The sequence below is a fragment of the Zonotrichia albicollis genome, chromosome 7 (assembly GCF_047830755.1).
Source record: "Zonotrichia albicollis isolate bZonAlb1 chromosome 7, bZonAlb1.hap1, whole genome shotgun sequence".
Taxonomy (NCBI): Eukaryota; Metazoa; Chordata; class Aves; order Passeriformes; family Passerellidae; genus Zonotrichia; species Zonotrichia albicollis.
In genome coordinates, this window is record NC_133825.1 from 10,793,444 (window position 1) to 10,806,714 (window position 13,271).

Genomic DNA, 13,271 nt, shown 5'->3' on the forward strand with positions numbered 1-13,271 from the left:
GCTATTATGTCTTCTTCAAGCTCATTCCTACTATGAAGAAAAGTTCCAGCCACTCTAAAACTACCCTTCAATCCCTCCATGGCTACTCCTGTTCTCTCCCCAGTCTTCACACCACTGACCCCAGATCCATCAGCCTCTACCTGCTGGTTTTGTGATGAGGCCTCCAAACCCCATCTTGGGAGACTTTTGTGTCTTCTCCAAGGTCTGTGAAAATGGAAAAATAGTGGTCAAAGGAATTTTCTCCCAAATGTTGCCTTGACAGAACAAGGGTCAATATCCCTAAACTAAACAAGGGTGGATTTACATTTGTTAGAAGGAGGAAATATTTTACAGCGATGAGAGTGGCACAAAACTGCAGCTCTTTTTCCAGAGAAGTGGATTCCCCATCCCAGGAATTGTCCAAGATCAGGAGTTTTGTGCAGCCTGACCCAGTGAAAACCCTCTCATCCCCAGGGACAGAACTCCTGTTGTGTGGGTTCTCTGATGTGCTGGGAGCCCTCACAACACTTCTGGCCAGAATGTCTGCTGAGGGCAGCCGGGCTGCTGCAGGGACAGTGACCTCACAGCCATCTCCATGGCAGCCCTGTCCCCTGGGCCTGGCTCTCCCCTTTCCTCTGCCCCTGCCTTGGCACTGCTGGCAGGAAGAGTTTTGTCATTAATATCTTGTCCCCAAGGTGCTGAGGCTTCCCAGTCAGGCTTCTGGAGCAGATGTGGCTTTTCAGAGCCCAGCCAGGAATGAGCCCTGAGGCAGCAGCTCTGCAGGGGTGGCCACCAGGCCGGGCTGCCAAGGGAGGCTTCTGGCCACGGCCTGCAAGCAGCTGCTGCCGCCAAGGTGCCTTTGGTGCCTCAGGCTCTCCCTGGCCCAGCTCCCAGCACGGCACTCTGCCCTTGTGCCCGAGCCCTTCCCTGTGCTGGGGCTGGCCTGGGGCTTTTCCTGCAGTGGGACCTGCCCTGCTGATGGCACAGGAAAGGCAGTTCCTGCTGGAGCAGGAGGCTCTGCCTGCAATGGGCTCCAACAACTCCAGCAATGCCCTGCTGACTTCAAAATTGCTGCCTAGAGCACTATATTCTAATAATTGTTATAGCTCCTGAACTGTGGAGGAAATAACTGTGCTGGTGATCTTTCCATCTGATCATGATGAGAATAAGCCAGAAACATACTTATATAAATTAATCTGGTATTCTATCATGAATCCTGCAGGACAAATTGTGTTAGTCGAATACCATCTGTTCAATCTTTTACACCTTTGACAAATTCTGGGGCTGGGATTGGATCCAGCCACTCCCAGTCTCCTCTCTTTGATAGAATTTTAAAAGTCTAGGGGTCCTGCAAAGGTTTGAGGATCCATGGAGGCTGTTGGGTGTCATTTCTCCACCTCACATCTCAGCAGGAGTTTCTCCAATTAAGAAATAAAGCTTTTGCCTGAAGCTCCCACTGTGCCCATGACAGGAACCCCTGTGAGTGTCTGGGACATCCCGGCTCTCTGGCAGCCCGGGGACTCCTGGGATGTCACCATGGAGCCCCCGTGAGTGCCTGTGACAGATCGGTGCCTTTGCAGCACAAGGTGCCCTGGGATGTCACCATGGAATGGCTGTGACTGCCTCTGACCACAGGGCTCTTTAGCATCCCAGAAACACCTAGAAGGTCTCTATGGGGCCCCTGTCTCCTGCCTGTGACATTCCAGCTCTGGAACAGCCTGGAGACTCTTGGAAAGCCCCCATGGAACCCCTCAGAGGGCCGGTGACAAATCTGATCCTTAGCAGGCAACCATCACCAGCCCCCTGTTGCTATGGTCAGTTTCCATGGCAACCATCACCAGCCCCTGTTGCTGTGGTCAGTTTCCACGGCAACCATCACCAGCCCCCTGTTGCTATGGGCAGTCCCTCAGCAGCTCCATGGAGATCCCATGCCAGGGGTGGTTGCCATGGACACCAGCTCAGGCCTGCAGCCACAGCCCGTTGCCATGGCAACCATTGGCAGTCCCATCCCCAGGCCCATGGGATCCCAGAACCACAGAACTGGCTGAGCTGGGAGAGACCCATCAGGATCCTCCAGTCCAACTGCTGGCCCTGCACAGGACACCCCAACAATGCCAGCCTGGGCTTGGCAGCGCTGTCCAAACGCTGCTGCAGCTCAGAGAGCCCTGGAGCTGGGACCCTTCCCTGGGGAGCCTGGGCAGGGCCCCAGCAGCCTCTGGGCAAAAACCTTTTCCTGACATCCAACCTGAGCCTGCCCCGACTCAGCTGCAGCCGTTCCCTCCACTCCTGTCCCTGGGCACCAGAGGGAAGAGGTTCCCACAGCCCCAGCCAGGGACCCGCTCCCAAGGCTGTTGCCATGGCCACCAGTGCTGGCACCAGCTGGGATGCTCGGTTTCCGGGGCCCAGGGTTCAGGAATGGGATTCCCCAATTTCCTGCTCCTGCTAAAACTGCACTGCCCTTGCTGCCATCCTGCCTCCCATGGAAAGCACAAAAGGCAAAGATCCTGGGCTGGGATAAGAACAATTTACTGAGAACACCAACGAGATAAGGAACAAACGAAAACAGAAACAATATTGATAACAGAAGGGACTGTTTACAGGAAAAACTACAACACAACTTTCTGGGTCTTCCTGGCCACAATTTCCCCTTCCTGGAAATTTCATCCTTCTCCTCAGGGAGAGAGAGAGTCCATTTCCTGCCCCTGGGAATGACCTGATGTGGGAGTGAATGTAATGACAGGGCCATGGCCAGACCTTCCTGTTTTTCCATCCCACATCATGTCATTGGCAGGGACAGGAAAAGGTACAGGTGTCTTCCCAGCATGGATCATGGGAACATGGATCATCAGGGCTCTTCCCAACATGGATACCCCAATGATTGGAGTTGGGGCAGTGCATAATATTCTCCTGCACTTAGGGCATTGGAGGCCTTCCCTTTCCGATGCCTCCGTTGGTGACAGGTCAAGTGAGAGGTCTGGGTGAAGCTCTTCCCACACTGGGGACACTCGTAGGGCCTCTCCCCAGTGTGGATGCGCCGGTGCCTGATGAGAGTGGAGTTGTGCTTGAAGCCCTTCCCGCACTCAGGGCAGCGGAAGGGCCGCTCATCCGTGTGAATCCGCTCATGCAGGAGAAGATTGGAGCTGGTGTGAAACCTCTTCCCACAGGTTGGGCACTTGTAGGGCCTCTCCCCAGTGTGGATGCGCCGGTGCCTGATGAAGCCGGTGCCTGCTTGAAGCCCTTCCCACACTCAGGGCAGCGGAAGGGCCTCTGCTCTGTGTGAAACTGCTGGTGCTGGAGGTGATTTGAGCTGGTCCGAAACCTTTTCTGACACTGGGGACACTCGTAGGGCCGCTCCCCAGTGTGGATGCTTTGGTGCCTGATGAGTTCTGACCCGCAGCTGCAGCCCTTCCCACACTCCCCACACTCGTAGGGCCATTCCCCAGTGTGGATGCGTTGGGCATTCCCCAGTGGCGGATCAGGGTGCTGCTCTGCCTGAAGTTCTTCCCACACTGCAAGCACTTGTAGCGCTTCTCTCCATCATGAAGCTGCTCATGGACCACCAGCTCTGAGCTCTGGCTGAAGCTTTGTCCACCTTCCTGGCTCAGGGTGGGTCTTTCCTCCTCAGAGCACCCCAGACTGGGTTTGGAGCCCCTCTTCCTATGGAATCTGTGGGGATTTTCCTCCCTGTTGGATTCCTGTGCCCTGGAGTCACTCATAACGGCCTCTTCCTTGAGGTTCTGCTGTGGGGATTTGTCCTCCCTGGTCCCAATCCTCAGCTTCTTCTCTGGGGGAGGAAAGACAAGGAGAGGATGGGATTTGCCTCCATGCCACAGGGAAGGGGAAGGAGATCCCCCCAGTGAATTCCCGGTAGGATGGTGTTGGCAGCAGGGTTGTCCTGCAGCCAGGGGCTGTGCTGGGCTGGGAGATGGAGCAGAAGAGAGGGGGAAAGGGGCACTGACTTCCTCCTCACCTGCCTGGGTGTCCTGGGGCATCTTCCTCTTCCTCGCAGTCTCTCCCTCCATCTGGCTAAGTTTTAGGAACAGGAAATTCTGTTTTGGGAGGAAAACAAGAAATGAGCACACTAAATTTTGCACCGGATTGAAGGCAAAAGTGGGGGAGAGTCTAAGTCAGAATTCCAATTCAAAAACAAAATTAGGATCAGGGCAATGATATAGAAACACTGCCTTAAATTCACAGAGTCAGGATATAACCTGACACCCTGTTGGTCAGGGTGGTGGCAGCAGTCCCAGTAAATGGTGGCTGCAGTCCTGTTGGAGTGATGAATGCGATTCTGTCCAAGAAGTGATGCTGTAGAAGGGTCTGGTCTTCCTCTGAAGGTCCAGTGGTGGTTATGGAGATCTTGTCCTCTGGGAATCCAGTAGGCAAGCTGCTCCTGGTGTTGTAAGGCTCAGCTTATATCCACGTAGGAATGCTTGGATCCTCCCCCTGGGCGGAGCATCCCACAATGGGATGATGGAATTTTATCAGTCCTGCAGAGACACTCAATGGTCCATTAGCAGAAGACATCTCCCCTGGAGGGTGTTATCAGGGCTGAGTCATGGAAGAGATAAAGAACACTGCCCCACCTGTTTATAGCAGTTGATGAAGATGGGGATTGAAAACATGCATTTGGTTACATCTTGCATGGCAACCTGAAACAGTGGGGTAATCCCTGCTCAGGGGGTGAACACCACCCCCCTTACCCAAACTGGCTCAGGTGTAAAACTCCCACCCTGGGAAGGCCACACACTCAGGGGACAATGTCACACTTGCCCTGCTCCAGGGGAGGTCTCTGTCCCTCTCACTCCCTTACTCTCCCCCCTTTTCTCTTTCTTTCCATCTATCTCTCTACCTCACATTTACTGTTCAATAAAATCCACCTTGGATTTGGTCTTTTTAGCATCTTAATTGGGGCAGAGGAATCTCTCCAACAATTTTCTTAACCAGATTGCGACATTATTTTGCCATAGTGGGTTCAGGGCACTGTTGTCCGACCCCAAGTGCCTTTGACAACAGCATGGTTACCTCCAAGGAGGAGGTTGTGGTTCTCTCTGGAGGAACTCTTGGAAACTTGGACACAGCTTCCTCTGAACAACTTATGGGAGAACTGATGAGGAAATTGGCTGTTGTAGGTGGCCAGTGAAAAAGAAAATATTTTGTTGTCCTTCCTTGAAAAGTTTGTTAAAATCACTGGAGGAAAGGGAGGAAATGATACCAGTGAGACTGACAAGGTTCATTCACCCCATGGTGAGGAACACAAGGCTGCTATAAATCCCACAAAAAGCCCAGCTCAAGTAGCTAAATTCCCAAATAACTCTGGAATTCACAGGCTTGCGTTCTTTGCCAAATGTGAGAATCATTATTCTCTACATCCCTGTCACCTTTGTGACAGCTACACAGAGTTTCCCCTTCCTTTTAATAATCTGTATTGGGCCTAATTTCCGCTTTTCTTTTATTGGAACCTGCCAGCAGCTGAGCTGGAGCTGTGCAGGAACCAGTGAAACGTGGAATTGCCACAGAATTTCTTCTATTGTCATTTAATTCCAGTTTGGGATTTGTTTGCATTTCCATCACATGTGACTCTCGGGAAAATCAAATATTCATCAAAGTATTTCATGTAGGATTAAGTTTGATTTCTGCCTAGTTTATTTTGTCCAGTGCCCTGGGGATGCTCAAGGGGTCTCTGTGCCTCGCACCCTGGAGGACGCTCAGGAGAAATTTGTTGCAATTGTCCCTGTCCCTGTCACCCCAGGCCATTCCCCAGGGGGTCTCCATAATTCTCACCCCAGGGAATGCCTGGGGGGTCTCCCTCCCCCTCACCCCTGTGCCAGGGGGTGCTCGGGGCAGTCTCTGTCCTTCTCAGCCCAGGGGATGCTCAGGGGTCTCTGTCCCCTCACCTGGGGGATGCTCGGGGGGTCTCCATCCCTCTGGCCTCAGGCAATGCCTGTGCAGGGCTGGGGACCAGGGGCTCTGTGTCCCTCTCACCGCTGAGGGTGCTCGGGGCTGGGGGGGGCCCTCCAAACTTCTCACACCTGGGGTGGCCGGGGAGGTCTCTGTCCCTCTCAGCCCTGCTGTGACCCCATCCAAACATCATCGGGGTTAGAGGGACAGAGACACCCCCAAAGCCCCAGAAGGGCTGAACCTGGGATTTGGTTTGGGGCTGAGGATTTAGGAAAGGGCTGGAATTGGGGCTGGGCTTGGAGTTGGGGCTGAGATTTGGATTAGAGCTGGGATTGAGGTTAAGGCGAGACATGGGATTGGCTTTCGGGCTGCTGTTGGGATTCTGTCTGGGGCTAGACGAGTCAGGCACTGGGATGAGAATAGTGAAAACAGAAGTGTGAGTGTGTCTAAACATGGAGTGAGACTGAGACCACGGTCAGGGTCAGGTTTGGGACTGAGCTCACCCAGGGCGGGACAGGGGGGATGTCACTGCAGGATGTCCCTGGCATCATCCCAGCCCTCCTCAGGCACCTCCAAACATGGGGGGCAGCTGGGTGCTCCAAGATCCAGGTGCTCCCACGCTGCCCCTCCATACCGGGCGAGCATTCCCTGAGGGCAGCCCTGACTGTGACCTTTGGGGCTCTGGGATCAGCCCTCATATCCCTGCAGTGGGAGCAGCTGCAGACAGTACGAGAGATTTCCCCCCCTCTTTCTGGAGGAAGGGTGAAGCCCGGCTGCCCTTTTCTTCTGGTGCCTCCTCCTCTCCTCAGCTGAGGATGTCAAACTCCCCAGGAGCAGGAAAATCCCCATCCCCTCTTTCCTTGTGGCTGCAGCCTGGAACATCCACCCAGAGTTAAGGACTTTTTGACAGTCCTGCTGAATGACACTGGGATGAGATTTGTGAGAAGGGGAAGAAATTGTATTTTGATAGTAACTAAAAGATGCAAAATTATTCCTTTCTGTTATATTGCTTTTCAGTCAGTTCTGGTCTGTTTTCAGAGTGCCACCTTCTCAGCTAATTGTGTTTGAGCCCTCCTTTCTCTCCTGCCTCTCTTCCCCTGCTCTGTTTCTCTCTCAGGGTCTCCCTTGACCCAGGGCAGCTCACACCAAAGACCGTGCCCGGATTTAATTCTCAATTCAGGAGCTACAGCAGCCATGGGTGAAGTTAGGAAGGCTGGCAGTGAAATGCCACTGTAAGATCTTGCTCCACTTGGCTTTTAGCTCCTTCTTGACAGCTTTGCCCTCAAGGGCAGGAACATCTTTTCCTAGCTGAGAACTGGAATTCCAGACCCTGGCAGTGTGTGCCGTGGATCCCAGAGGGGCATTCCCGAGGCTGCCAGGGTGCTGCTCCTGCCGTGCCTCCCAAGGAGCTTCTCTCCCAAGGGGAGAAGATCCAGCAGCTCTGTGGGCTCCCAGAGCACACAGCAAAGGTGGCGTGGATGGACGTTTTCCAGCACCTTCCCCTCTGGAAACAGAGGGAGGGAGGAAATAGAAGCGAGTCCTGGAGGGACTGGGGTGGGAAGGGACCCTGTCCATGGATTACGACCCCGCGAGGGAGAGACGCCTCTGCCCCAGTGAAGGAGCGAATGAGAGCGTGGGAACGCAACCGACGATTATTGAACGTGGACTGAACGGAACAAGAAATGGGGAGGAGAAAGGGAGAGAAAGAAATCGGGAAGAGGTCTCAGAGAACAGAAAGAAACAGGAAAAGGCTCCCGGCCTGGACTCCGCAGCTCCCAGGAACACCCGCAGGGCGTAGCGACTTTTACAATTCCAGCCAATCAGAGGACGCGGTAAACAATTTCCAGCCAACCAGAGCTTTTCTCGCCGATGACTCACCGGTTGCCAGGCGGCTCCGCAGAGCCCGGCGGCCCCGGAGCGGAATTTGGGGCTCGGGCCGGGGGACGGATCCGCCCCAGGGGGGTCCCCGAGCCCCCTGCCCAGCCCTGGGGCCGATCGGGGGCTCCCCCACCCAGCAGCCGGTGCTGCGGGGCCGCGGGGCAGAGCGGTGGGAAAGGGGGGCCCGGGCTGGGAGCGGAGGAAGTGCGGGAGGAAGAGGAGGGAGAGGAGCGGGAGAATCGCGGCGCTCGCAGCGCCCGCACGCCGAGCCTGCAGCACCCCCTGCCCCGGGAGCATCGCCCCCAGCCCCGAGCCGCAGGGGAGGGCGGAGGCCGAGCTCGCCCCGGCTCCAGCCAGGGGTCTCCGGGAGGATTTTTTGGAGAGTGTTCAGAACCGGCAGATCCCGGACTCGAGCCCCGGATATCTCCGGGCTCCCCAAGAGGAGCTTTTTCGGGGAGAAAAGAGCCGCGATCGCCCCTCGGGAGGGTCCCGGGGGGTCCACGTGGGGATGGCCCGGTACCGACGGGGCGGGACATTGGTTTTGGGGATCCCCGTGAGAGCCGGGGCTGTGGAACGGGGGACCCCCGGGGCGGGGAGAGGGGAAGGGGCGATACCGGAGCTGGAGGACCCCCGGCAGCCCGGAGATGAGGCGGGGACGGGACCCCCTGACCCTGACAGGGGTGTCCTGGGGTGACTTCATGATGTTCGTACCCCATCGGTCTGTTTAGCCCAGAAATGAGTTCTGCACATTTAAGGCTGGTTCTGAGAGCGAAGTGAAGGAGGAAGAAGCTGCAGTTTGTTTTCAGAAACTGCACTCACTCCTCTACATTCCAGCTGCTGGATGGACAGACAGCAGGACAGAGCTCTCCTTTGCTTTTAGTTAGTTTTTAGGTCTCTGAGGCAGAGAAGTTCCCTGGACTCTGACTTTTCTTTTTCTTCGGAGCTGTTTAAACCTGCTCTGGACTGAACAACCAGAATACCACCAGCAGCTCTTCCCTGAGGCCCACCAGGATAAGCCTGGGCCTAGGCATTCCCAGCACTGGACAGACTGATAAGAGACTGATAATAAACTGATTAGAGACTGATAAGGCACTGATAAGGCACTGATAAGATGCTGAGTGCGAGGAGCTACAACCCAAGGAGGGACTTTCGGAGTTTGTCATCTATTTTGGAGCAGCAGGAAGTTTTATTGCTTAATATTGTTCAATTTTTGTGCTGGTGAATGCTTTGCCTGTAAAATAAAGGTTTTTTTAGACTTTTCTCCCTGGAAATATTTTCCCGGACTGGCTTGAGGGTGGGGCTGCTGAATCGGCATTCTAGAGGAAACTCCTTTTGGAGGGTTTCAACCAAATTTGCCCTAAACCAGGAATGAGTGGTGGAAAGAAGGGGGAACCCCAAGTTGCTGGATTGAGGGGAGGCTGGAGAGGGGGGCCTTGGGACCCCAGAAACTCCCAGAATCCAAAAGCAGGACCCTGGAGAGGAGGGATCCCCAGGACTGATGGAATCCCCACCAGCCGAGATGGGGGACCAACCATAACCCAAGAGGGATGAGACTGGAAATGGGAAACTCCTGGTGGCTTTTTTTGATTCACTCTTGATTTTTGGACATCAGGTGTCTTCTGGAAATGGACGTGGGTGGGAGGAATCCCCAACCCAAGGCGTTCATACCTTGTTTTTTCCCAAACCAGGATTTTCCCCAAATCTTCCAACTGTGACATCCCCCCTGTCCCACTCTGGGTAAGCTCAATCCCAAACCTGACCCCAATCCTGGTCTCAGTCTCACTCCATGTTTAGACACACTCAGTTGTGTATTTATTCTCATCCCAGTCCCAAACTCATCTATCCCAACCCCAGCCCGAAAGGTAATCCCATGTCTAGCCCTAACCCCAATCCCAGCTCTAATCCAAATCTTAGCCCCAACTCCACGCCCAGCCCCAATTCCAGCCCCTTCCTAAATCCTCAGCCCCAAACCAAATCCCAGGTTCAGCCCTTCTGGGGCTTTGGGGGTGTCTCTGTCCCTCTGACCCCGATGATGTTTGGGTGGGGTCACAGCAGGGCTGAGAGGGACAGAGACCCCCCCGCCCTCCCCAAGTGTGAGAAGGTCAGAGAGCCCCCCCAGCCCCAAGCAGCCTCAGCGGTGAGAGGGACACAGAGCCCCTGGTCCCCAGCCCTGCACAGGCATTCCCTGAGGCCAGAGGGATGAAGCTCCCCTGAGCATCCCCCAGGGTGAGGGGACAGAGACCCCCGAGCATCCCCTGGGCTGAGAGGGACAGAGACTGCCCTGAGCACCCCCTGGCATAGGGGTGAGAGGGAGGGAGACCCCCCAGGCATTCCCTGGGGTGAGAATGATGGAGAACCCCTGAGGAATGGCCTGGGGTGACAGGGACAGGGGCAGGGACACCCCTTGGGGAATGGCCTGGGGTGACAGGGACAGGAAAAACACCCCCAAACCCCTCCCAAGCATCCCCCAGTGTGAGAGGCACAGAGACCCTTTGAGCATCCTCTGGGCACTGGACAAAATGAACATGGCAGAAATCAAACTTGACTCTGCAAAATCACTTTGAAGAATATATGGTCTTCCCACAAGTAACTTGTGATGAAAGCGCAAACAAATCCCAAACATGAATAAACTGACGATCCAAGCAGTGATGTGGCAATTCCAATATTCATTGCTTCCTGCACATCTCCAGCTCAGCTGCTGGCAGGTTCCGATAAAAGGAAAGTGGAAATTTGGCCCAATACAGATTATTAAAAGGAATGGAAATCTCTGTGTAGCAGTCACAAAGGTGACAGGGATAAAGAGAAAAATGATTGTCACATTTGGTAAAGCCCCCAACCTGGGAATTCAGGACTTATTCGGAAATTTATCAACTTGAGCTGGGCTTCTTCTGGGACTTTTAGCCGCCTTGCATTCCTCACCGTGGGGTGAATGAACCTTGTCAGTCTCACTGGTAAGATTTGCTCCATTTCCTCCAGTGATTTTAACAACTTTATAAGGAAAGACAGCAAATTATTTTCTTTACACTGGCCACTCATAAAAGCCCTTTTCCTCATCATTTCTCCCATAAAGAAATAAAATTTCTATAAGCTCCATAAGCTCCCCAGGAGGAAGGAGGGACTGTGTCCAAGTTTCCAAGAGTTCTTCCAGAGAGAACCACAACCTTGTCAGTGGAGAGAGCCATGATGTTGTCAAAGGCCCTTGGGGTCAGAGAACAGCACCTAAACACACTGTGCAAAAATAATGTCACAGTCTGGTTATGCAAATTGTTAGAGAGATTCCTCTGCCCCAATTAAGGTGCTAACGATACCAAATGCAAAATGGATTTTATTGAACAGTAAATGTGAGGTAGAGAGAAGGAAAGAAAGAGAAAAGATGAGTGACAAGGGACAGAGACCTCCCCTGGAGCAGGGCAAGTGTGACATTGTCCCCTGTGTGTGGGGGTTTTATAGCTGAGCCGGTTTGGGTAAGGGGGGTGGTGTTCACCCCCTGAGCAGGGATTACCCCACTGTTTCAGGTTGCAATGCAAGATGTAACCAAATGCATGTTTTCAATCCCCATCTTCATCAACAGCTAGAAACAGGAGGGGCAGTGTTCTTTATCTCTTCCATGACTCACCCCTGATAATGCCCTCCAGGGGAGATATCTTCTGCTAATGGACCATTGAGTGTCTCTGCAGGACTGATAAAATTCCATCATCCCATTGTGGGATGCTCCGCCCAGGGGGAGGAACCAAGCAATCCTACCTGGATATAAGCTGAGCCTTGCAACACCAGGAGCAGCGTGCCTGCTGGATTGCCAGAGGACAAGAGCTCCATAATCTCCACTGGACCTCCAGAGGAAGACCAGACCCTTCTACGGGATCACTGCTTCGACAGAATCACGTTGATCACTCCAACAGCCACCACCCTGACCAACAGGGTGTCAGGTTATATCCCGACTCTGTGAGTTTAAGGCAGGGTTTCTGTATCATTGCCTTGGTCTTCACTTTCTTATTAAATTGTATTCTGACGTACACTCTCCCCCAGGTTTGCCTTCAAACCAGTACAAAAGACAATGTGCGCACCCTTTGTTTTCTTCCCAGAACAGGATTTCCCACTCCCAGATCTTGACTGGATGGAGGAGGAGGCTGCGAGGAAGAGGAAGGATCCCTGGGATAACCAGGCAGGTGAGGAGGAAGTCAGTCCCTATTTCCCTCTCTCCTGCTTCATCTCCAAGCCCAGCACAGCCCACAGCTGCAGGACAATCCCGCTGCCAACACAATCCTGCCGGGGATGCACTGGGGGGATCTCCTTCCCCTTCCCTGTGGCACGGAGGCAAATCCCATCCTTTCCTAGTCCTTCCTTCCCCAGGGAAGGAACTGAGGATGGAGACCAGGGAGAAAAAATCTGCATGGCAGAACCTTGTGAAAGAGGCCGTTTGGAGTGATTCTAGTGCACAGGAATCCAACAGGGAAGAAAAACCTCAGACATCCCACATGAGGAGGGGCTCCAAACCCAGCCCAGGGTGCTCTGAGGAAGAAAGACCCTCCCTGAGCCAGGAAGGTGGACAGAGCTTCAGCCAGAGTTCTGAGCTGGTGGCCCATGAGCAGCTTCATGATGGGGAGAAGCCCCACAAGGGCTTGGAGTGTGGGAAGAACTTCAGACAGAGCAGCACCCTGATCCGCCACGAACGCATCCACACTGGGGAGAGGCCCTACGAGTGTGGGGAATGTGGGAAGGGCTTCAGCCGCAGATCCGCCCTCATCACCCACCAACGCATCCACACTGGGGAGAGGCCCTACCAGTGCCCCACATGTGGGAAGAGGTTTCAGAACAGCTCAAATCTCCGTCTACATGAGCGGATTCACACCGAGGAGAGGCCCTTCCCCTGCCCTGACTGTGGGAAGGGCTTCAAGCAAAAGTCCCACCTCATCACCCACCGGTGCATCCACACTGGGGAGAGGCCCTTCAAGTGTTCCCAGTGTGGGAAGAGCTTCACCTGCAGCTCTGCCTTGAGCAGACATCAATGGAGGCACCGGTAAGGGAAGCCCTGCAAATGCCACAAACGCAGGAACAGCTTCATGCACCACTCCAGCTTCATCCCCCATAGGAGGGCCCACATTGGGAAGAGCCCTGGTCATCTGTTTTCCCTGTGATCCATCTGGGAAGACACCTGTCCCTTTACCTGCCCTTGCCAAAGACATGATGTGGGATGGAAGAACATGAGGGTCTGGCCATGGCCCTGTCATTACATTTACTCCCACCTCAGGTCATTGCCAGGGGCAGGAAAGGGACTCTCTCTCTCTCCCTCTGAGGAGAAGGGTGTCCTTTCCAGGCAGCGGAAATGCATGGCCAGGAAGAGCCTGTTGTTGATGTATTAGTTTTCCCTGTAAACAGTTTTTCTTATCCCTTCTGTTATCAATACTATTTCTGTTTCTGTTTGTTCCTTATCTCGTTGCTGTTCCAAATAAATTGTTCTTATCCCAGGCCAGGATCTTTGCCTTTTGTGCTTTCCATGGGAGGCAGAAGGGCAG

The 13,271-nt window shown here is 53.9% G+C and overlaps 2 protein-coding genes across 2 annotated transcripts in view; one reads left to right on the top strand and one right to left on the bottom strand.

The window, feature by feature from the left end:
- The window catches only part of LOC102070273 (uncharacterized), a 255,480-nt gene extending 242,701 nt beyond the window's left edge, over positions 1-12,779 (top strand). Inside the window, exons 8-9 of the mRNA XM_074544293.1 lie at positions 8,659-8,666; positions 12,384-12,779. Coding sequence (XP_074400394.1) covers positions 8,659-8,666; positions 12,384-12,779 — 404 coding nt within the window. The remainder of the gene's footprint in view (positions 1-8,658; positions 8,667-12,383) is intronic.
- LOC141729531 (uncharacterized) lies at positions 2,561-3,695 on the bottom strand. The gene is given in 3 exon segments (XM_074544239.1): positions 2,561-3,188; positions 3,272-3,435; positions 3,438-3,695. Coding segments are annotated over 3 exon segments (786 nt in total). The 3' UTR covers positions 2,561-2,824.
- Positions 12,780-13,271: the final 492 nt, after the last annotated feature.